Source organism: Lepisma saccharinum, unplaced genomic scaffold (genome assembly GCF_977018435.1).
Source record: "Lepisma saccharinum unplaced genomic scaffold, izLepSacc3.1 HAP1_SCAFFOLD_150, whole genome shotgun sequence".
Classification (NCBI taxonomy): domain Eukaryota; kingdom Metazoa; phylum Arthropoda; class Insecta; order Zygentoma; family Lepismatidae; genus Lepisma; species Lepisma saccharinum.
The window spans coordinates 98,200-121,400 of record NW_028142959.1 but is presented as its reverse complement, the minus strand read 5'-3'; the positions used below and the strand labels follow the sequence as shown (position 1 = coordinate 121,400).

The 23,201-nt window shown below is 38.4% G+C and overlaps 1 protein-coding gene across 2 annotated transcripts in view; it reads right to left on the bottom strand.

Moving 5' to 3' along the window:
• The window catches only part of LOC145982360 (ATP-binding cassette sub-family C member 10-like), a 101,968-nt gene that overhangs the window by 29,678 nt on the left and 49,089 nt on the right, over window positions 1–23,201 (bottom strand). For both annotated transcript variants that reach the window (XM_083115915.1, XM_083115916.1), the window contains exons 13-16: window positions 22,396–22,585; window positions 9,573–10,147; window positions 6,530–6,662; window positions 3,477–3,687 (exon numbers count right to left, since the gene is read on the bottom strand). In XM_083115915.1, the coding sequence (XP_082972041.1) occupies window positions 3,477–3,687; window positions 6,530–6,662; window positions 9,573–10,147; window positions 22,396–22,585 (1,109 nt within the window). The remainder of the gene's footprint in view (window positions 1–3,476; window positions 3,688–6,529; window positions 6,663–9,572; window positions 10,148–22,395; window positions 22,586–23,201) is intronic.

Sequence of the window (23,201 nt, the reverse complement as noted above, 5' to 3'; positions counted from 1 at the left end):
CTGACAAACTTGTAAAGAGTCTCTTGAGATGCATATGATAGCGCATATAAGTGCATATTTTGAGTGAATTTTGTTGTGTATGCATATTTCTTAAACTTTACAGGATAAGGCATATTTCGAATTTTATTGCTACATACTAGCATATTTCATGGTCTATCAAGAGAAAATAGCGTTGAGTTTGTCGCCCACAATCGTTGGTAAATTCACTTTCGACTGCACGGCGATAACCGAATGGCGAACATACCAACACTATATTTTTTTAAAGTTTTTTTCAGCATTTTATGTAGCGCTTTTTAAACAACAGCGATCTAGCGCCTTCTGATGCTTTTACAACTGTCAACTAGCGCGAAGCCTTTCTCGCTACTTGGCAACTATTTGGAAAGGGTTTCTGCTGTCAGTATCAAAGGAGTTCAAGAACGTGTAAATGTTATTTTGTGTTCTGTTAAACATGCCACCTGAAAAATCCAGTAAGGCGGTATTGTTGCATAAACACGTACAATAATTTGGAAGTGGTGTATTCACAGAAGATGGGTCAGTTTTGTTCTATGTGGTGTGCGAAAAAAGTTTTAACAGAGAAGAAATTTCAAGTTACTCAACATGTCAATACAGCAAGACACAGGGAAGCCCTTCAGAGAAGATCGCGCAGCAAACAGCAACTGCTTACTACCGCGTCCACTAATTCAAGATCTGAATGCACAGTAAGTGATACATTGTATGTAGATCTGTGTTCTGCGTTTGTGAGTGCTAATATTCCTTTGTGGAAACTGAGCAATGCCCATCTACGAGGAAAGTACACGGGAAAGAAAGTGCCAGATGAATCAACGCTACGTAAAAACTATGTGCCTGTTTGTTTTAATGAGGTCATGGGAGAAATTCGGGAAGCGTTGAAGCACGAGAAAATATGGGTGTCTATCGATGAGATTATTGACGCGGCAGGACGTTGTGTTTGCAATGCTGTTGTTGGTGCAATGAAGGCGAGTGGTAAACCCTACTTACTGAATATCGAGGTGTTTGGGAAAGTGAATCATTTCACAATTGCCAAATTCTTTAACGATTCGTTAACTTTGTTGTGGCCAGATCACATCCAGTATGACAATGTGTTACTGTTTGTTACTGACGCGGCCCCGTACATTGTCAAAGCAGCATCTGGTTTGAAAGTGTTGTATCCTAAATTAGTTCATCTGACTTGTCTTGCACACGGTCTTCATCGCGTAGCAGAAATAATCAGATACCAATACCCGGAAGTAGATGCACTTGTATCAAATGTAACGAAAGTATTTGTGAAAGCTCCTTCGCGAGTACGTCTCTTTCGCGAACTGGCGAAAAATGTTGCGTTACCTCTGCAACCGGTATTAACACGATGGGGCTCGTGGCTAGAAGCTGTGTCGTATTATGCAGAAAATTTCAATGAAGTGAAGGCAGTCATACTCACTAAAACCAGAAGATGCAGCCGCTATTTGTGTGTCATAGAAATGTTTCTCTAGAAGTGTGCAATTATTACACACTTAGAGTCCCGTAATAGCTAATCCTTTGTAGCATTCACTGTCCTTGTTGGGCAAAGTATCGAAAAATTTGTCCAGTGAAACTCACGGTGTTGACAAAATAGGCGTCAGAAAACCTTCGCCAAGTATTAGACAAAAATCCCGGGTACAGAACAATCTGTGACATTGGAAATGTACTGAATGGTGAAAATGTGGACTTTGAAGAGGACCTAACACAGGAGGAAGTTTGGTGTTTCTCACATGCACCAGTGACTTCTGCTGATGTAGGAAGGAACTTCTCGATCTACAAAACGTTTCTCACTGATAAACGCAGAGGGTTTATAGAAGAAAACCTAAGAAAGACGTTCATAGTTCATTGCAACAGAGGTCATTAAGGTAAGATGTTTGGAAAAAAATTAATTGTATATTGTTCATGCATATCTTAGTGCATATTTTTGATATTTTTTTTAAGATAAGATGTTTGGAGATAAGATGTTTGGGAAAAAAATTGTATATTGTTCATGCATATCTTAGTGCATATTTTTGATATTTTCCGTGCATATTTGCATGCATATTTTGCTGTTTGTTTGTGCATGGAAATCCGGGCTCTAGTCATTACTAAAACTTTTTTTCCATCATATGGGTGAATTCATCAGACAGGACAGGAAATTCACACTTTAGGCAATTGAAAAAATCCATGAAAAATTTCACGTGTTTTGCCAATAATACAGAAATTGTTACTGTTCAGTTTAGGTACAAAAAAAAAAAAGACTGAAGGAAGCAGTCATTATGTTTCTGAATGAACTGATGACAGAGGTTTAAGAAGGGAATCCAAAAGCCCATTACATGCTCCAACAAGTGCCTAAATATATAGGGTCACTATGTGGAAAAGTAGCCTAATGTACCTGTAAATGTACACTCGTATGTAAAGTAAAATAAAAATGTTCAGACATGTGCACTGGTTACTTTTTAATTAAATAATGATGACCAGATAAGCCTCATACACCTGTATATATAAAAAAAACACGTGTGTATGGTGTTGAATACTGAGAAAATATATGTTAAACCAGTAAATATATGTTGCTTCTATTATTTACATTGTAAGCACCATCATAAACAATAATATGGGGACTGGAATCATGACAAGAAACTGGTTTCAGAAAGTGCCTGAAACAAATTTCAGATTTTCTCTATACAGAGTTCCCATATATTTTGGAGAAACAATTTTCTTGACTTATCCAAATTTCCGAGGCAATTTTAAAATAAACTTCCAGACCATTATATGGTGCTTCAACATGCTACTGTTCAAGTCTTAAATGTTTACATCTGCTATTCAAAGAGAATAAAGTTTATTTAAAAAAAATAAAAAAAATAAGTAGAACTTCTCCCATCAAGAGGCTGGTTAAAAAAAAAGTGGCATTTATTTTCATTCCCAAATCCTGGCAAGGTCCTGTACTGTGGTTGTGCGGTCTCAGGCATCAGGCTTTGGGCTTCAGCTACAGGATGCACACTGGTTTGAGTATCCGGGGGAAAGCGTAAAAACTTTTCTATTGAAATTTCAACCAGTGTAAAGGACCAGTGACTACGGACCATCGTGAAGAAATTGGGGAGCTACGAATGAGTAGCGTAACCTGGTCATTGGAAACCTACAACATTGACTGGAGGTTCCTCGTGCTGACCACATGTCACTCCATAACTGGTTGGACGATCTTCCACTTCTGGTGGTAGTGAGGCCGGCAGTCAGTAGGTAAGCCCTATACTTCATGGCCTGTTGCGCCACGAGTTAAAAATCCTGGTAAGTCCAAAAACACTTGACTTTTCTTAATTTCTTAAAAATTCCCCAACTTTTTCACCAATATGTTAATTTCCCTGAATCTTTCAGCTTTTTCAGGATTTTTTATTGAAATTCTCTAACTAGTTCAAGTTCTATTGTTGTAACCCCCCCCCCCCCCACACACACATTACTTACTTTTTCACATTACTACTTGTACCTACCTTTGTGTTGCTCTGAAAGCTCTAATTGTGGAAAGACCCAGAAGGGTCTCATTGAAGTGGCTGTATATCGGAGACAGGGTAGTGCTGGATAAGCGTTTTAATTCACGTGATGTTAGCCTGTAGTATTTCTGCAACCAGTTGTAAATTGGAATTAAGGGAATTAATACTAAGCACAACCATGGAAGCCCATATATTGTTATTATTATTGAGCCTGAAAGAGAATAAAATAGTAGTACAAAAACTATAATTATAAAAAAAATTGAGAATTTACTAAGAAATCACGATAAGCAGAACATTTCTTTTATGAATAAAAAAAATCAACAATATTATTGAAACAACTTAATGATTTGTTCACCTTAATTACCAGGTGTGCCGGTTAATAATTCTTAATTTCGTCGCTGGATGGCACTGGAAGCAAGGGTTGGTGCACAGTCTCTACTGTTACGTCAGTGTGTTGCCAGGACAGTACGCAGGGCAACACACAAAGTCATGGGTTGACCCAGGACAACCTTCAACATTGACCGCAAAACCAAATCGCTTCGGAAGGAAGACAATGCTGTGCATTTGGTGGGATCAGAAGGGTGTGGTGTATCATGAGCTTCTGAAAACAGGTGAAACAGTGAATGCCGTTCACTACCGTCAACAACTCATCAAATTTAAAACATGCATTGATCGAAAAGTGCCCAGATTGGGCGACAAGACACGGAAAAGTGATTTTGCAGCACGATAATGCCTCATCACACACAGCGAAAGGCATCACACACACCATTTTTGCACTTGACTGGGAATTCTTACCCCACCCGCCATACTCACCAAACTTAGCCCCTTCGGACTACCACTTGTTTTCATCGATGTCTCACTCCCTTTCCCAGCAACACTTCAACAATAACGAAGATGTCGAACAATGGCTTGCTGACTGGATCACCTCAATGTGAACGATTTTTCTGGAAGGGCATCCACAATTTGACGGTCAGATGGGCACAATGTATAGCTAGCGATGGCGCATACTTTGAATAAAGCATTTGTTATCTTTCTCCCCAGATACACTTGTTTACTTTCGGATCAATTAAGAATTATTAACTGGCACACCTGGTAGCTACATAAAAAAAGGTGCACACTAGAAATTTATTTTACAAAAGTAGCATAAATTAGTTGAACTTTTATAAAAATAATGAATTCACAGAACCCTGTACCCATTTACCAAATTATGGAAATATTAAGATCAATAAAATTATTAGTGCATAAACACACTAACAAACACAGAGATAATAGTAAACAAAACATATCAAATTCACAGTCCAACTACAGTTATAATATTTTACTTAAAACTGAATCTCGCCAATACTGATAGTTGAAAATTGTAAAAGGTCAGACTCCTTCATATTATTTATGAATTTCAATGTACAAGTTTTCAATTAGAATGACATCATAAGAATCAAGCATAACTTGGTTGTAAAATATTCATAATTTCAAATGAGGCAATCTTTAAGTCACACAATCCATTTCTACTCCACAATGTTGTATCGAAAATTATGAAAAATATTAAGGTAGAGCCGATACTACTTTGAACCGATACTGATGCCGATACTCTCGCCAATTCCCACCAATACCGATACTTGAAAATTGTGATAATTAAAAATTATTCAAAATATTCATTAACATTAGTGTGTATGTATTCAACTCTAATTGTATGTATCCATTGGCCAAGATTCTTGCTTTAAATGTACAAAATTTACATTAGAATACAAATTACATGTTATCAAATCATTACAAAAGTTTTTCTTCACACAAAACTGGTGCAAAATAAAGAGAAACTTCAAATTTTGATTAATTTCTAGATTAATTAGAATAATACGGCATTCTTGCGGAGCCAATAAAAGACCAAAATGGCAGACAAGTATTGGTCGATATTGGTAAATAAATTCCAGTATCGGCCGATACCGATATATCGGCTCAGTCCTAAAAAATATGCATTTCAGGATATTTATACTCTGAAAGTGCGACATGATATTTTTGCAGACTCCACAAGACACCCACACTCCAGAAAAGTATTGATTGATTTGCTTTATTTTACTTCAATTCTTGTACCACTTTTGGCTAATTTGCGAAGATGGGGATGAGTGATGATATGATGACTGGACACTTGCAAATATCCATGCCCAGGCCAGGATTCGAACCCAGTACCCCTGGCATCGTAACATAATGTGCTAACCACTCTGACACAGGGGCTGCCACCAGAATAGTATTTGTTGGAATCTGTGTGAAAATCCAACCAAAACTTTGATATTGGTAACACTGGTATCAGTCCAGCTTTACTTCAAACAAATTTTCTTAAGGGAGAGTTCTTGAGTTTTTTTGTTTGGAGTCCACTTTATGCATAGGAAGGCTAATCGGGACTGGATCTACAGTTTAAAGTGGGATCTGAACCACTTGTGCCTCCACCGGGTCTTAAGGGGGGGGAGGGGGGGTTCATGTAATGCATACATTTATTAAAATACTATAGAACTTCTTGAGAGTATGGGAAAAAGTATCAATGTACTGCCACTGTTCATGAATTGGACAAATATTAATTTTAAAACATTAGAGAAATACAGTGGTCCCTCTATAATCCAGCACTTCGTCAATCCGGCCCCTCCAGAAGTCCGGCGTTGAGCGAGCGGGGAACGTGAAAGGGAAACTTACTGCATGTCAGTGACAGAGACCTTGGCACGAGGTAAACACTAGGCTCAGTATAGCGATCTGTACACATCATTGTTGTACAAGTGCACCGTTTTTGTCTCAGTGTTAATTACGTGTATTGCTGTGAGTGCAATGAATTGCTATAGAATTGCTATCGCATTGCTATCAAAATGCATTTTTTTAACAAACCTCCACTAATCCGGGCATTTTCGTTAATCCGGCAGTCCTCTGGTCTGATATCTACCGGATTACTGAGGGATTACTGTATTGCAAGTCATCTCATATGTATCTTTCCCATTTTAGAGCATTCCAACTACCAATTTGGAATATTTGATACAATATTTTCCTTTCAAATAACGCAAACTAAAACTTACCCAAAACACTGAAAAGCTGAGCCATCAGAATGTTCATTATGAATGGAAGGGAATCATCAATCGTGTAGGTGTCAGATGAAAATCTGTTGAGTATTCGACCAACTGGAGACACATCAAAGAAACTCACTTGAGCCTGAAAATAAAGATTTTCTCCATAAGAGACATTAAGAATGCACATACATCATAATGTATATTTTTCTAATGCTGTACAGTACAGGGAAGTAGTAGTACAGAGGCAGCTTGATAGTTGGAATGAGGAAATCAGAAGAGCAGGAGTGAAATTCAGGGCAGAAAAGAGTGAGGTGCTAATAACAAGAGCCAGAGCCAGAAATGAACCCACAATAAAGATGGACACGGAAGAGTTGAGGGTAGTGGAGAGCTTCAAATATCAAGGTAACATAATTCAGAGGAGTGGAAGAATAGATGAGGAGGTAAACAGAAGAGGAGAAATGGGTGGTGTACTATATCAACTGTACGAAGATTAATATGGAACAGGGATGTACCTATGAAATGCAAGAAGGTAATATATAACACATACTATGTGCCAATAATTACGTACGGAGCAGAGACTTGGACAATGACAGAGAGAGACAAAAGAAAAATGCAGGGAGTGGAGATGAAATTTTTAAAGAAGTATATTGGGGAAGACTAGAAGGGATAGAATAAGGAATGAGGAGATCAGACAGTGAGTGTGGTGAAGCTTCAGGACAGGATAGATCAGGTACAGATGAGATGGTTCGAACAAATGAAGAGGATGGATGGAGAAGATTACCAGTAAGAGCTTACAATGCACAAGAAGTGGGAATAAGGCCAAGGGGGAAACCAAGATGTCTGTGGAAAGACCAGAAAGCGGAGTGTGTTAGGAGAAGAGGACAAGATTGGAACACCGCGAAGTGGTGGAAGGCCAGGAAAAAATGGAGAGGCTTGACTTCTATGACGACCCAGCTAGAGGCAGGAAACAGCAAAGGATGATGATGATGTACAGTACAAGCGATGAGTTGTGAAACTGACGATGAATGATAATTACAACATTGGAATTGGAAACAAAAGTGCATGTGCCAAATCTTTCAGATACCAATCTCACTTTCTTTCTCCTGTTCCTTTTGCAATTGCAATTGTTGGTATACAGTATAACGCTTCTACTACTTTATGTTAGAACAGATACTTTTCTATTTCTTTTTGTTTTTAAAATGAGTAAATAACGCAAACATACATAATACTCTACCTGTAAATGCAAGAATTATAGAATCACCTGCATGCATTATGAAATTACAGCAGTTAATGTTACGGAACTATAAAATTTGGTTCAGAGAATTTTAATTTGGGACTTTTCATTATTTACAATATTAAAAGTGAATGCATGTTATTTTCCAAATTCTTGGGTGCCTTTTTGGCTGCTTAGTTTTTAGTGCCTAGAAATCTGGGCTCTCATCATAAAGCATGATAACAAAATTCAAACTATTAACTAAAAAGGGAACAGCATATATCAACTTTTCAATACCAATACTTACTTCTGTAATTAAATCCTGCTAATGATGCAAAAGCTTAAGTTTATTTATGATTTCAACTCAGAATTTCTGTATTTGCAAGGAACAGCAAAAATCACTCCCCCACAGGCATCGATTTGATTTGATTTGATTTGCTTTATTTTACTTTGCGTTTTGTGCCACATTTGGCTAATTTGCGAAGATGGGAATGAGGGATGATATGATAAAATTGATGAATGGACACTCAGAAACATCCATGCCCAGGCCAGGATTCGAACCCCAGACCCCTAGCATCGCAGTGTGATGTGCTAACCACTCCGCCACAGGGGCTGGCACCCCGGGCATCGGTTTCAATAACTGAACAGTATCTGAGTAGATGTTGCTGAATGAAACACAGGTTAAATTCAATAGGCTGGGATTGTCTATAGGGCTTTCACGTCGTTTCTTTGGTGCTTTTACCTTTACAAGGTTCCTTCCACTCATTTTGAAAAATCAAATTATTTGATATTTCCAGGTTTTCCCAATAATTTTAAAGAACTTTCCGAATCACTTTATAATGAATAAACACACTATAAATGTCACCACATACAATGGCAGCAGAGGCAGAGAGAGAAACACAGTAGGTGAGAGTCTAGCGACATTGCCAGAACTACTGGTGTCCACGCCTTTGCTAGAACTAGCTTCAAAATAAGTGATGCAAATCAGCTGTAGCAATTACTTGGCATCCCACTGTGTATGCAGTTGTACAGGGTGGGGTAGAAACAATTAGATTATTTAAATTTGGGGTCATATTGACATCTTTGTAGGCAGCGTGGTGAAAAACACATCCCTGGGTAGAACAGTTCAAAGCTTTTAGTCGTCATGCAGCATTGGTTGAAAGAGCATTGAGCATTTGCTGTGGAAATGTTCTTTAGAAACAATGACTCCGCTACTGTAACACAATGTATTTTTCAACGACATTTTGACATCAGAAGAAATGGAAAGGTTCCGACACATTTATTAATAAAGAATTGGGTTACACAATTCAGAACTACTGCATGAATTGTCAGCAAGAGGCCTCCTGGTTGCCCTCGAACTGTACTAACACCAGAAAATGTGTACCGAGTGGCAGAAGCATTTCAGCACAGTCTTAAGCGTTTCCACAGCAAATGCTTGATGATTCTTCCAACCTACGCTGCATGACGACTGAAGGCTTTAAACTGCTTTACTTAGGGATGTGTGTTTCAGGCTGCTACCTACAAAGATGTCGATATGGCACCAAATTTAAATTGTCTAATTGTTTTTGTCCCATCCTGTATTATGTCAAGCTGTATAATAAATATAATATCTTAAATCTTGCACATTAATCAAGTGAAACAAACTTATTCAAAATTAATAATGAAAAAATAGCATTTCTATACAAAATATTTAAAAGAAAAAGAGAAAGAAATCAGTTGGGAGGAAAAGTGAAATATGTTTTCAGTTTCAAACAATGGCAAAGAAAAGGCATTTAATTATTCAAGACAACACTTACAAATAAAATAGAGCCTTCTTGAGGAATTCCGAAAACAATTTACCTTGATAATTTTCTTCAGCAGTAGCCTATGTATATTGGTTGCGGCATGTATCCCGCCATATGCAAATAGAAAAGCTCGGAACAAAGTGAAGATAGAATTCAAGGCAGCAATCACACCATACACTGTCAGGTAGTAAGTGACTTCATCTGATGGTGTAGGCAAGTCAATGAACTGGGAAAATTCAAGGCCTTCAGAATCAAAGTTCCTATCCACTCTTCCATCATTATCAATCGACTGATCCACAAGCACAGCGTGTGTTCCGTTTGTGACGTTTGTTCTGCTGTGTGTCACCCAATAAGACAGCCACCAATCCGTTAAGTTCCTTGACGACTGCATCAGAAACATCGACAACAGAATACTGATTCCCAATAAATGTCCAATGGCTTTCCAGTACGATTTGTAAACGAAAAGCCGAATACTGCCAACCTCCCTTTCTTCTTCTTCCGTGATGCTTGTAGTCTCCACAGGCTCTTCAGATTTGGATTCAACGACCTCCCCTTCATCCACAGTCTGTATGGAATCAAGATTGGCTGAATCATAATCTTCAAAATCAGTCAGTATATCATTGGGTGGACCTGCAATATCGAAGGTTATTGAGATTATGTATTTTAATGTAATTTTGGAAGCATAGAGTGTTTATTTTAGCACAAACCTTGAACAGTTAACAATTACTAGTCATTTCTAAAGATTTTCTTCAATTTATTGCAAACTTAAATTTACCATCTTTGGCATACAATGGAACCTCAATTTTATGTTTTTAGGGGACCAGACTCAAAAAACTTAAAATGTGGAAAAACGTAAAATTGAGGAAAATTTTATAGCATTTTGCTATGTTGGGACCATCAGAATTGAATGTATAATGTGGGAAAATGTACAATCTGGGAACGTAAAATCCACTGTACTAGCAAATAAAGTTAGCATTCATGGTTAATATCTATTTTAACTAACTTTTTCCAAATAAAATCCAGAAGATGCTTAACTTCACTTAGTGGAAAGTTTAAGAATTTTATTTTTTAAAAAAAATACCTCTCAAAGCTTCAGATCTCAATTAAAATCTTTAGTCTTAGTCAATTAAAAACAATGCTACAAAGAATAGTTTTTCCGAAAGTTATTGTTTGAATTTCACTAAATACGATAGGTCACACTAAAAGTTTTTAGACACGCGCAAGTAAAACACTGAAGACCAAAAGTATGAATGCTATAATTTTTCAAAGTATTCTCCTTGACAGTTGATACACTTGTTCATCCGCTCAAACCAAGTGTGAAAGCACAGGGACCACACATCTGCAGGCACCTCTTGAATGCACTGTTGCAATATGGCCCATCCGACTGAAGAAAGTGGCAACCATTTATTTGCCAACACTTCGTCCCTTCCTGACTTTTGTTGGTGGGTCTTCATCCGGGAAGATCCACTGCGTCGACTGTCGTTTGCTCTCGGGTTCATAACAGTACACCCAAGTTTCGTCCCCTGTTACGATGTCATACACTGCATTTGATTGTCCTTGGTTAAATTTGTCCACCATTTTCATTCACCATGTGACCCGTGCCTGCTTTTGCTCCTGAGTAAGGTGTGGGATCCATCTGGCACAGAGCTTCCTGACACCAAGGCGGTCATGCAGGATCGTTTGAACCTGACTCATACCAATACCCAGTGTTGCACTAATAACTGCATATGTCACCCGGTTATCTTACTCTATCATGCGACGCACTCTGTCGACGTTTTCTTGAGAAGTTTCTGTCACAGGACGACCATCACGTAATTCATCACTGAGTTTCTGACGTCCACGTCGAAATTCTAAAAACCAATTAAACACAGTCGCACGGCATGGGGCTTCCTCCTGAAATGCATTTCGGAGCCTTTCATAACATTGCTGCTGCGTTAAACCTGCTCGAAAATCGTAAAAAATCATTGCTCTGAAGTGCTCCCATGTTAAATCCATTTTACTGTACACACACGACAATAATTTACTAATTTCTGGCACACAACAATTAACAACTATAAATTCTGCAGCATTATCACACTTCACAGACTACTAACTTCAACATATCCTAGAGACAATGTATTGCTGCAATCAGTGTTGCTGCATCTAAAAACTTTTAGTGTCACCCACATATTTGCATGCTACCGATGCATATGATTGTTTTGATTTATCTGTAAAATAATGAGAATTTTGCCAATATGATACATCTATGAACAGGATGTAAGTTAGTACAAAACTCTTCAATTTTGTTACAGCTATTATTGCTGACACATGCCTAGGTAAGTAAAGTAAATATCTAAATACACAGTTTCTTTTTCAAAGCAAAAACCCATTACAGTCACCTACCTACATGCAGTTAACATTTGACATTTTATATTGAGTCGCCAAAATATAGGTTATTAGCATGCCAGTAAATTTTACATCTGTACTTTAAGGGAATTGGAAATTAAAAATCATATCAGTCTATCAATACTCTAAATCGTGTCACCTGTTCTGACTTTCTTCAACAAATGTAGTGAATTGGCTTACAACTAGGGTTGAGCCGACACTGATGCCAATGTGTTGGTGCTGGCTGATACTGGTGATATCAGTCATCATCATCCTTTGTTATTTCCTGCCTCTGGCTGGGTCGGCATAGAATTCAAGCCTCTCCATTTTTTCCTGGTCTTCCACCACTCCTCTCTTTCCACGGTCTTCCAATCTTGTCCTCTTCTCCTAACACTCTCCGCTATCTGCTCTTTCCACCAACATCTTGGTCTCCCCCTTGGCCTTATTCCCACTCCTTGTGCATTGTAAGCTCTTACTGGTAGCCTTTCTGCATCCATCCTCTTCATGTGTTCGAACCATCTCATCTGTGCCTGATCTATCCTGTCCTGAGGCTTCACCACACCCACTGTCTGTCGGATCTCCTCATTCCTTATTCTATCCCTTCTGGTCTTTCCAATATACTCCTTAAAAAATTCATCTCCACTGCCTGCATCTTTCTATTGTCTCTCTCTGTCAGTGTCCAAGTCTCTGCTCTGTATGTAATTATTGGCACATAGTATGTGTTATATATTACCTTCTTGCATTTCATAGGTACATCCCTGTTCCATATTAATCTTGGAATGCTTTCATATAGTCCACCACCTATTTCTCCTCTTCTGTTTACCTCCTCATCTATTCTTCCGCTTCTCTCAATTATGCTTCCTAGATATTTGAAGCTCTCCACTACCCTCAACTCTTCCTTGTCCATCTTTATGCTTGGTTCATTTCTGGCTCTGTTTCTTGTTACACTGAGGAACAATGTAATTTGCCGCGACCGGAAAACAACCTATTTCTATGTTTTATTGACTTGCTGAACACAAAAATGATGTTCTTTTTTCTCCAACACGTCTAGTTTTTGAAATAACACAAAATTAAAGTAAATGTGGCAAAGCTTTTTTTTCGCCACATATGTTCTTCAAGAGAACACGTGTGGCTGTTTTTCCTGCGTAATATGAAGAAAGCATTGTAACGACAACAAAAAAGGGCAAACATTGTTGTTTATTTTTTACCAGATAAGATAAGAGTAGAGAAAAGTCTGTTAAAGAAGCAAGGTGACTTATTGTAATGTGTCTTTATCAGTTACGCTCAGTTCGCTGGAAGTGTAGGTTGTGCGTTATGTTGTGTGCTTCAATGCGATTGTTTTGTGTGGTACTTGAAAATAGTGCAGTGATGCCTCGTAAATGTGTAAATTCACCAAATCTGTATTGCTATGTGTGTAGTGAGTTCACAACAAAATCCAAACGAAACTCAATTACACCATTAGTGAAGAAAGCTTACGAGCAATATTTCGGATGCAAAATCAGAGACCAAGATAAAGGGTGGGCTCATCATGTCTATTGCAGTAGATGCTCGCGATATTTATGAGGGTGGTTACATGGTACCCATCTATCTATGCCCTTTGCTGTTCCCATGGTATGGCGCGAACCTCGAGATCACGTTACTGATTGTTACTTTTGTTTAACTAATGTTATGGGATTCTCAAGAAAATCCAAAAATATCCTACAGTATCCAAATTTACCTTCTGCGATAAGACCAGTGCAACATGATGAGACATTACCTGTTCCAAAGCCACCATTGGAATGGTCTTTGGAAGAGGAAACAGAAACTTCCTCAGATGAACCGATATCTTCTCTCGGACATGATCCTGACTTTCAAGAGTCACCCAGAAAGAAAGAAATGATTTAGTACGTGATTTGAACCTTACAAAGAAAGAAGCGGAACAGCTGGGTTCAAGACTGCAAGGGTGGATGGAGCCTGCTGGAACCAGGGACAAGTATTACATTCAGAAAATGTCAACTAAAATATTCTTCCTTTTTAATATGAATGGGTCCCTGGTATAACTGCAACAATGTCACTGGATTAGTGCAAGTGTTGAGAGAAAACTATAAATCAGACGAATGGAGGTTTTTCATCGATGCGTCAAATACTAGCTTGAAGGTGGTCCGTCTGCATAATGGAAATGAGAAACCTTCAGTGCCAGTTGCTCGTTCGAGTGAAATGAAGGAAACATACGAAAACATAGCTTTGATTCTCACAAGTGTTAGCTACGACAAGCAGCAGTGGAAAATCTGTGCTGATCTGAAGGTACTGGGAATTCTTTTGGGGATGCAATCAGGGTTCACAAAATTCTGTTGTTTCCTCTGTCCCTCTGTCTATGGGACAGAAGAGCAAAGGACATGCATTACAAAACTAAACACTGGCCTTCCACATTGTGTTACACACCTGGTGAAAAACGTGTCTCTCACAAACCTCTTGTCGACGCCAACAATGTGTTATCCCCCCCCCCCCACCACTGCACATCAAGTTGGGGTTAATGAAGAACTTTGATAAGGCCATGAACAAAGAAGGAAAGTGCACTTACGAATCAAATTTCCTGGTGTAAGCGATGCTAAAAGAAATGAAGGGATTTTTTTGGCCCTCAAATCCAGGAGGTAATGAACGATCCCAATTTTAAAGAACTGCTAAGTGAATGTGAGAGAGCAGCATGGGGTGCGTTCAAAAGTGCGTGTCGCAATTTCCTTGGCAACCATAGGGCTCACAATTACTCTGAACTTGTAGAACGAATGCTGGCAACATACAAAGAAATGGGATGCAATATGTCTCTCAAGATCCACTTTCTCTGTTCCCATGTAGACTTCCCCCCCCCCCCCCAATCTGGGTGCAGTAAGTGACGAGCAGGGCAAGCTCTTTCACCAACAAATCCCAGAAATGGAAAAACATTATAAAGGGAGATGATCCCCCAGTTTACCAGCAGATTACTGCTAGAACACAGTCTCAGATGTTCAATATGCCTGCTACAAGCGAAAATCATACAGAAATACGTTTTGAACATGTATTCCTTTTACTGGTTAGTTTATTGTTTACTTTAATGTTTACTATTTGACTGCAATTGCAAATTTTAGTGCATGTCATAACTACATCATATACAATCATATTTGGTATTCTATGAACCCAATGTATTACTAAAATTTACATTATAACAATAAGGTTTGGAGCTAAATGCTATATTTTACCCTTCTTTAATGTGCGGTGAAAATTTTTCAAAATGGTTTCCGCCAGAAATGGTATGTGATAGAGCATTTTAGTTATGATTTTTGAAATCAGCGTACCCAATTTATTAAAGATCACCTATTTTCATCCAGCGGCAAAACGAAAAGTTTTAATTTGTTCCTCAGTGTTATTAGCACCTCACTCTTTTCTGCACTGAATTTCATGCCTGCTCTTCTGATTTCCTCATTCCAACCATCAAGCTCTCTCTGTACTTCTTCTTCCCTGTTCCCCTATATTACTAAGCAGCGGCGTGCATTCGGGATACGCAAGGTACGCTCTGCGTACCCACAACGAAGTAAGAAAAAATGAACATTTTTTCGTCTTCCCCGAACATGAAAATTCAACAGTAATCGCTCCGAAAGCAGTTCCACTGCAAGAAATTTCGATTTCCGCACGAACACGCTGCTGCCTTCCTGAAGGCAGTCCCGAATGATCCCGATTGTGACTTCGACACCCACCCGATCCGCGTTGCCGATTTCCGCAGAAAGACGCTGTTTCTTCTGCTTGGTACCCTAGAAATTCGGAAGGTAGCCCCATTGGCTCATATCAGCCCCAACCACGTGTTTGGGTCTGCCCGCACGTACCCCCTCTCCCACTTTTTTCCTGGTTCTAAGCGGTGAGGGTACCCAAGATTTTGACAGCGTATGCAGTGTTGACAGTAGTCAACATATATTTTTTTTCTGGAATGCTTAGCTTACTAGCATTTAGCAGCCACGCGTAGATAGATCACTGTGTTGGGTTGCAATAAAAATACATTATAAAAAGTGATACAGGAATCAGAGAGGAGGGCAAGAATATGTAGTGGTGGAAGATCATATTTAATATACGCGTAAACTATCACATATAAAATATTTATGTGAGGGTAAAGTTACCCTAGCAAGGTTTTTTTTCGTATAGGGAGGTGAGGACCAGACTGGACTGTCACTGTGTCGAGGGGAAAATATGTGAACAATTTTCAAGTTTCGCACAATTCTCAGTGTATGAAAGTATCTGTTATCTCCTTTCGGGATCAACATTTCCTTTGAGTTCCATAGCATGGGTGTTGATTGTTGACCCGACGATATGAATGAATGATAAAAGAAAAACATAATAAAACACAACACTTACAATGGGATTTGAATGAGCGCCCCCCCCCCCCCCCCTCCCGCCAGACATTGCAAAGTGATGTACGGTAGTTTAGCTTTTGAAGTGTTCTGGGATCTATGCTGACGTATTTTCTACTTGTCCTTAATTATCTCCCTTCTACAAAATACTTTGTCGACTGGCAACTCCGATTCATTCGTACACAAGAACGCGTGGTTTTCGGGCATAGCGGGACCGGACACAACATACCGTGGGAGGTTGACTTTTGCTTTCTTCTGTCGTGTGAAATTTGCAGCGAGTGTTTCGTTCATATTATTTACATTACAGGATCTCTATTGTTTGTCGGTGCTGTGAAGTGATAAAATAGGGGGACCGGGAGTTATTGATGACGTTCTGGAGAAGGGATTTTCGGAATTTACGAAAAAATTGTAAACAATCCGAAATGGAAGGTCTGTTCCTGAGTTGGAAGAATTGTTTCAGGCAGGAGTTGTGAAGGATGGTAAGTAGTATATTAGGCATTTTGATTTTTGAGAAGAAGAAAAAAAAAATCTCTACAGAGTGATTGACAGTAGAAAAACAGTGAAACTTTATTGTTGGCCTTATTCGTTGGTTTCCTCTGCGAAAGGTGTGAAATAGTAGAGGATACTGAGATTTATCAAATTTATTACATGAAATTTGAAAGGACGGAAAATGATTGTGCCATTTCTTTCCGTTCAATGTTCATCGCACTGCATGCAGGAAATAATCGAAGTTGATTTGTTGGACTCTACGTAGCTACTATCAGAATATATTTGCGAATATAAAATATCATACATATATTTTACCTCGTTACATTTGGATATTGATACAAGGACGAGAAATTTTCCATTATAAAATTGTAGAAAGAAGTTATTTTCTAAATAACATGATGGCCAGGGAGACGGGGGGGGGTTCTGGCCCCCATAATCCATTTCGGATGGCCCATGTTGCGTACCCTAGTTTAAATGTCACCGCACGCCACTGTTACTAAGTCATCAGCAAACAACAGGACCTTCATCTCTTCCTCTCCTATCTTCTTCCCCATCTCTTTGTTAATTGCATCCATTGTAATTATGAAGAGCAGTGGGGAAAGAGCACTTCCCTGTTTTAGTCAATTACTCATAACTAGGGAAAGGAACTTCAGGTAAATAAATGTTTTTTTCTGCGATAAGATAGAGACCCTCATTTTTGCAAAAATTCTGATCATAGCCTTATATGTCAACACAGCAAATTTTATTTTACATAAAAACACATATTTTCCAGTTTTCCGTATGTAAATACATATTTTGCGAATTTTCATTTTAAATACATAAAATCGCTCATTGACTTCATCTACCTCGAAATCCTCGAAGGAAAAATGTTTATTCTCCCCACCTCTTTCATATCGAGAGTGCTAGGTTTGTTTTGTCTTTGAGCACCCTCGCTGGCAGACTTCTGGCACCTCGCCTACGATCCTATTGGGAAAAAATAGCCGAGTGTAGCTGGGGCTGGCTACACGTAACGATAGCAAGGCTTTTTAATGAAGCAATGCAGCTATTGTGGCCAGAAGGCATAAAATTTGACAATGTTCTTCTCTTGACAGATGCTGCAGCTTACATGCAGTGGTCTTGCCGTTAGCTACCCCAAAATGGTGCACGTTACATGTGTCGCGCATGCGTTGCATAGAATATGTGAAAAGATAAGAGCTCTTTTTCCCAATGTCGATAAACTGGTTTCAAATGGGAAGAAAGTTTTCTTCAAGTCGCCTAGAAGAATAGACATTTTTAAACAAAAATGTCCTGAGGTTCCCCTTCCCCCTACACCTGTAGTTACGCGATGCAGATGTTATGCCCAGAACTTTGAAAAAAATTGTATCTGTTGTAAATGAACTCGACAAAGAAGAATTCTGCAAGAACTGTTGATGGAGCCCTCCTTAAAAGTCGAATTGGCATACATCTCAACAAACCTGTCCATTCTCTCTAATTCCATATGAAAGCTTGAATCGTCCGCGAACACTTTGGCAGCTTCCATTGGTAAAGTCCGTATAGTAGAAACGAAACTGAAAGAACTCACTGGATCTAAATGTCTAAATGTACAGAACTTTTGGGGAAAAACCAAGGTTTTCAAACATTGTGCCAAATTGCATGTGTTTTGGAAGGAGGTGAAGTAGAGGAAGAGGAAGCTTTGGAAAACTTCAGCGTTAGTGACATTTCGTGCTTCAAATATGCAAGAATTGTTTCTTGTGACGTGGAGCGATCTTTCTCACAATATGAATGCTTTTTAGAGATAATCGTCACAGATTTACAATGGAGAATTTGGAAAAAACTATGGTGATCCACTGCAACTCTTCCAAAAAATAGGTCGCTAAGAGGTAATCATTTAGAAACTAATTTCAGGTGTTTAAAATGCATGTTATAGTTTGTTTTTGTTACCAAATGTTTTTATTTTTGTCACATATTTTCCTGTTTTTATCACATATTTTCAACATTTATGACACATAAAAAATAAATATTTCTGAGTTTTTTAGCACATAAAGTTCCGTTCCCTACTCATAACGAACCACTCTGTTCTTCGCACTGGTGTCTTCACACAGCTCTAATTGGCCTTGTATGTGCTCAGCACTGTACACACTATCTCTTCCTCGACCCCTTTCTCTCTTAGAGCCTTCCAAATCTTTGTTCTGTCCACACTACAAATAGGAATGCCATAATCAAATCATTTTCATACTCGTAGTGTCTTTCCTGCATTTGCCTTATGCTGAATATCAGTTCTTCTGTTGATCTGCCTCTTCTAAATCCAAACTGTTCCTCTCTCATGTTCAGCTCTGTCATTTCCCCATATTATTTTCTCTAATATTTTCTCATACACCTTTGCTGAGTGGCACAGTGTTATTCCCCTAGTTTTCACATTCCTTTCTGTCACACTTCTTGAATATGGGAAGAATTAGTCCATTTGTCCAATCTCTTGGCACTTCTCTCTCTTGCCACACTGTTTTCAACAGTCTGTATAGCCACTGTACACCAATTACTCCTGCTCCTAGATCATTTCCACTGGCAATTCATCTACTCCAGGTGCTCTGCCTTTCTTCATTCTCTTCAGTGCTTCCTCCACTTCTTTCCATGTGAGATTCATTTTTTTCCTTCATTTCTTCATGTTCATTTCCTTTTTTCACTTTCAGCAATTTCTAGAAAAGATTTCTCCACATTCACCTTATTTCTTCATCCTCTTCTACAATGTTTCCCCTTTCATCCCTTAGTTTACAGCTGTCTCCTCTTTCTCTTCTCCCCTCTCTCACTAATCCATATAATACTTTTTGTTCCCATCTACATCATCTTCTAGCACTTTGACCCATTCTTCCATCCACTTTCCTCTTTCCTCCTTTATTACTGTTCTTGCCTCTTTCTTCTTTTTCACATACTCTTTTCGTGCATTTTGTGATTTACATTTAAACTATTTTCTAAATGCATCATTTTTGTTTTTCACTGCGCCTCTAGTTCTTTTATTCCACCATGGTGTTTCTTTCTTCTATCTTTTCTTGCTTGTCCTTCCACATACCTTTACGGCTGCTTCTACTAATTCTGTTTTAAATCTTATCCATTCTGTTTCTACTCCTTTGGGTTCATCAATTGGCACTTTGTTTTCAATATGTCTTGATATTTCTCTTTTATCATCTTATCCTTCAATTTCCAATCTTATCCTTCATTCTTGTTCCTCCCTTCTATCTTTTAATTCCCATCTCCTCACATTTCTACTAGTAGCCTGTGGTCACTGTCTAAGTTCTCACTGGGTATTACTTTAATGTTGTTCATTTTCTTCTTTACTTCCTTGTTTAACAATATATAATCTATTACAGACTTTTGTTCATTATTCCAACTGTATCTTGTGATTTTATGGCTGTCATATTTCTTCTTAAACCAGCTATTTCCTACTAACAGTCCGTTTCTCTTACAAAAGTCTAGTAGCCTTCTTCCCTCCTCATTCCTCTGTCCCCATCCATCTGCTCCACGTATTTCTATATACCCTTTCCTGTCTCTTCCCACTTGTGCATTAAAATCACCCATCACAATTTGCTACTCCTTTCCTACATGTTCTTCCAAGTCTTCATCAAATTCATTCTTTCTCCTCCCTTGTACATCCTGTTTATGGGGCATACACTTGAATTATTTCTATCACTTTCCCTCTTACATTCATTTTTAGTTTTATTATTCTGTCATTTACCCTTTCTACTTCCTCACTTATTCCACTTCTGACCACAAGTCCAACCCCACTTCTCCTGCCCTCTTCAGTACATGCCCAGTACAGTTTATAGTCTTTTCTCAATTTCATTTCTCATCTTCCTTTCCATTTGTTTCGCTCAATCCAAAGATGTCGATTCCTCTTCTCTCCATTAGATCCACAGTTTCTTCAGTCCTTCCTGTCAGTGTTCCAATATTCAATGTCTCTATTTGTAGCACGCATCGTCTCCAATTTTCAGTCCAGTTTGCTTCTTTCTTTTCTCGATTTTTAAATGTTTTCGGCTGTCGGCTAATCGGGCCTGTCACAGCCTACACCTGGGTGGTGGGGCTACCATCTATGGGTTCCCAGGTATAACCTTGTTTTCTGTTAGGGTTCCAACTCCCTTAGCCTTTCTGGATCCCTCCAGGCCCACAAGGCAGTGGGGTCAAACACTTTCATGGCGGTGTTTATTTGCCATGACGCAAGGCTGTCGATGGGTATTTGTGGTATTTGCTGAATATGTCCATGCCACTGGACACCCTCCACACCCTGATAGCCTTGCCACCTCGGTCCTATTTGCAGCTCCCCCTCATATCTAAGGGATGTTTCACTATCCACCACCTGTGAACCGTCCAGTTGCTGAGGCTCGCACCGGATGTGTATTGATTTGAATTTAAACAGTGTTACCAACTGATACTTTTACAGTGTTTGGGTACCTTGTAGGGTCTGCAAAAGTGCCATGTAACATTTTCACAGACTATACATACCCTGGAAATTAGGCAAAATGTTAAAATTTCCATTGTTTGGCAATGGCACTGCAGGGAGAAATGGGTTTTTGTGATTAAACAATTATCTTCTGTGAAATTATTATAAATACTTTAAAGCACGACTTGGGTAGATTGATAGTGGATAGTTCCAATTAAGATTTAAATTTTGAAATTTATGAACACTTTGAACTAATTGGTGCAAATCAGTAAGATCTCTTTATGTATGGTTATCAGTGTTGCGTCTAATACTATTTACTTCAAGACTGATTTCTATACCTCCATGCAAGTGATTTTCCAGCACTAACAACTTTGAACAGGCACTGCGCATGTTAGGGATGGGCCGATATGAAATTTTGGCCAATACCAATACGGTTCCGATATAAAATTTGCCAATACCGATAACCGATATTCTACTGATCCGATAACAAATTCCAAATGGTCCTTGAGGAACCTGAATGGTTCATTAACCTCCTTGATAAATGTATTTCAAGGTGACTGCAGTGCAAAATACATTTAGATAAAGATATTTAGACATTTACTTTTTAATAAAGTAGGGCATGGAGATTATCCATAAAAATTATAACAAACTGGCAGAATTTTGCACTAAATTATAAGATATTTATGGGTATATCAGATCGGTAAAACAATCTGCAATCTTACCGATACACAAATATTCCTATATTGGCCAATACCAATTAATCTATCCCATCCCTAGTGTATATATTAGGGATGGGTCGATATGAAATTTTGGCCGATACCAACAAAGTACCGATATAAAATTTACCGATACCGATAACCGATATTCTACCGATCCGATATAAAATTAGAAATGGTCCTTGAAGAACCTGAAAGGTTCAATGACCTCTATAATAAATGTGTGTTTCAAGGTGACTGCAGTGCAAGATAAATTGCATATTTAGACATTTACTTTTTTAGAAAGTAGGGCATGGATATTATCCATAAAAATTACAACAAAATGGCAGAATTTTGCACTAAATTATCAGATAATAATCGATATAACGGATCGGTAAAATAATCGGTAATTTTACCGATAAACCGATACACCGATATGCCTATATCGGCCGATACCGATAGAGTACCGATTAATTGGTCCCATCCCTAGTATATATAAAAATTTGAGACCTAATAAATTTAATGAACAACGTGCAACCATGATTTCATTGGATTCAACTGTTAGCTCACCCTGAGACGTTATCTTGCCATCCTCCAGCACCAAAATCCAGTCAGCAGAGAGCAGGTATTGCACGTGGTGAGTGCACAGGATCCTTGTTTTGTTCCTGAGGAGACCAATGATGCACTTTTGGAAGAGAGTCCGGGCAACGTGGACATCCACTGCTGATAGCACGTCATCCAGGAGGTAAATGGACTTATCCTGCATTTGGCCAAAACAAAACATCATGATAACTAAGACTAGGAAATTGATGACCTAAAAAATCTCGAAAAATGACCTCAAAAATTACCTAAAAATCTTAAAAAATGACTTAAAATTGCCTAAAAATCTAAAAAATAGCCGCTAAAATTGTTGAAAAATGACCTAAAAAAATTTAAAAAATGGTCTAAAATAAACCGTTGTTTTGTGGTTTAAACTATCCTTCCTTTCAGAGCGACCCTTGCACGATACAGTAGTTGATCAGCATCTAAAGATACAGTTGTGTCTCGCATGCATCAGGTTATAATTTTTTTGGTGACTAATTTTACTTTAAAAGCACAGAATAAAGCGATAACAGTGGCCAGCAAGGGAACTTCAAATTAGGTTTAACCAGAAGTATTTTAAGTTTGCTGGAGGAAAAACAAATTTACCACAATTATGTGATCCATTGCCAAAGACACTCAAAAATAATAATGTGCTTTGCATTGACCATATTTTCAATTAACAGCATACTTGATAAAAAATACCTTATTAGGAAAATTAAATATGTAAGTTATGTTTGTAATGAATTTAAAATGTAGGAGACAACACGGAAGGAACAAAATGAAACCTCAAAAAT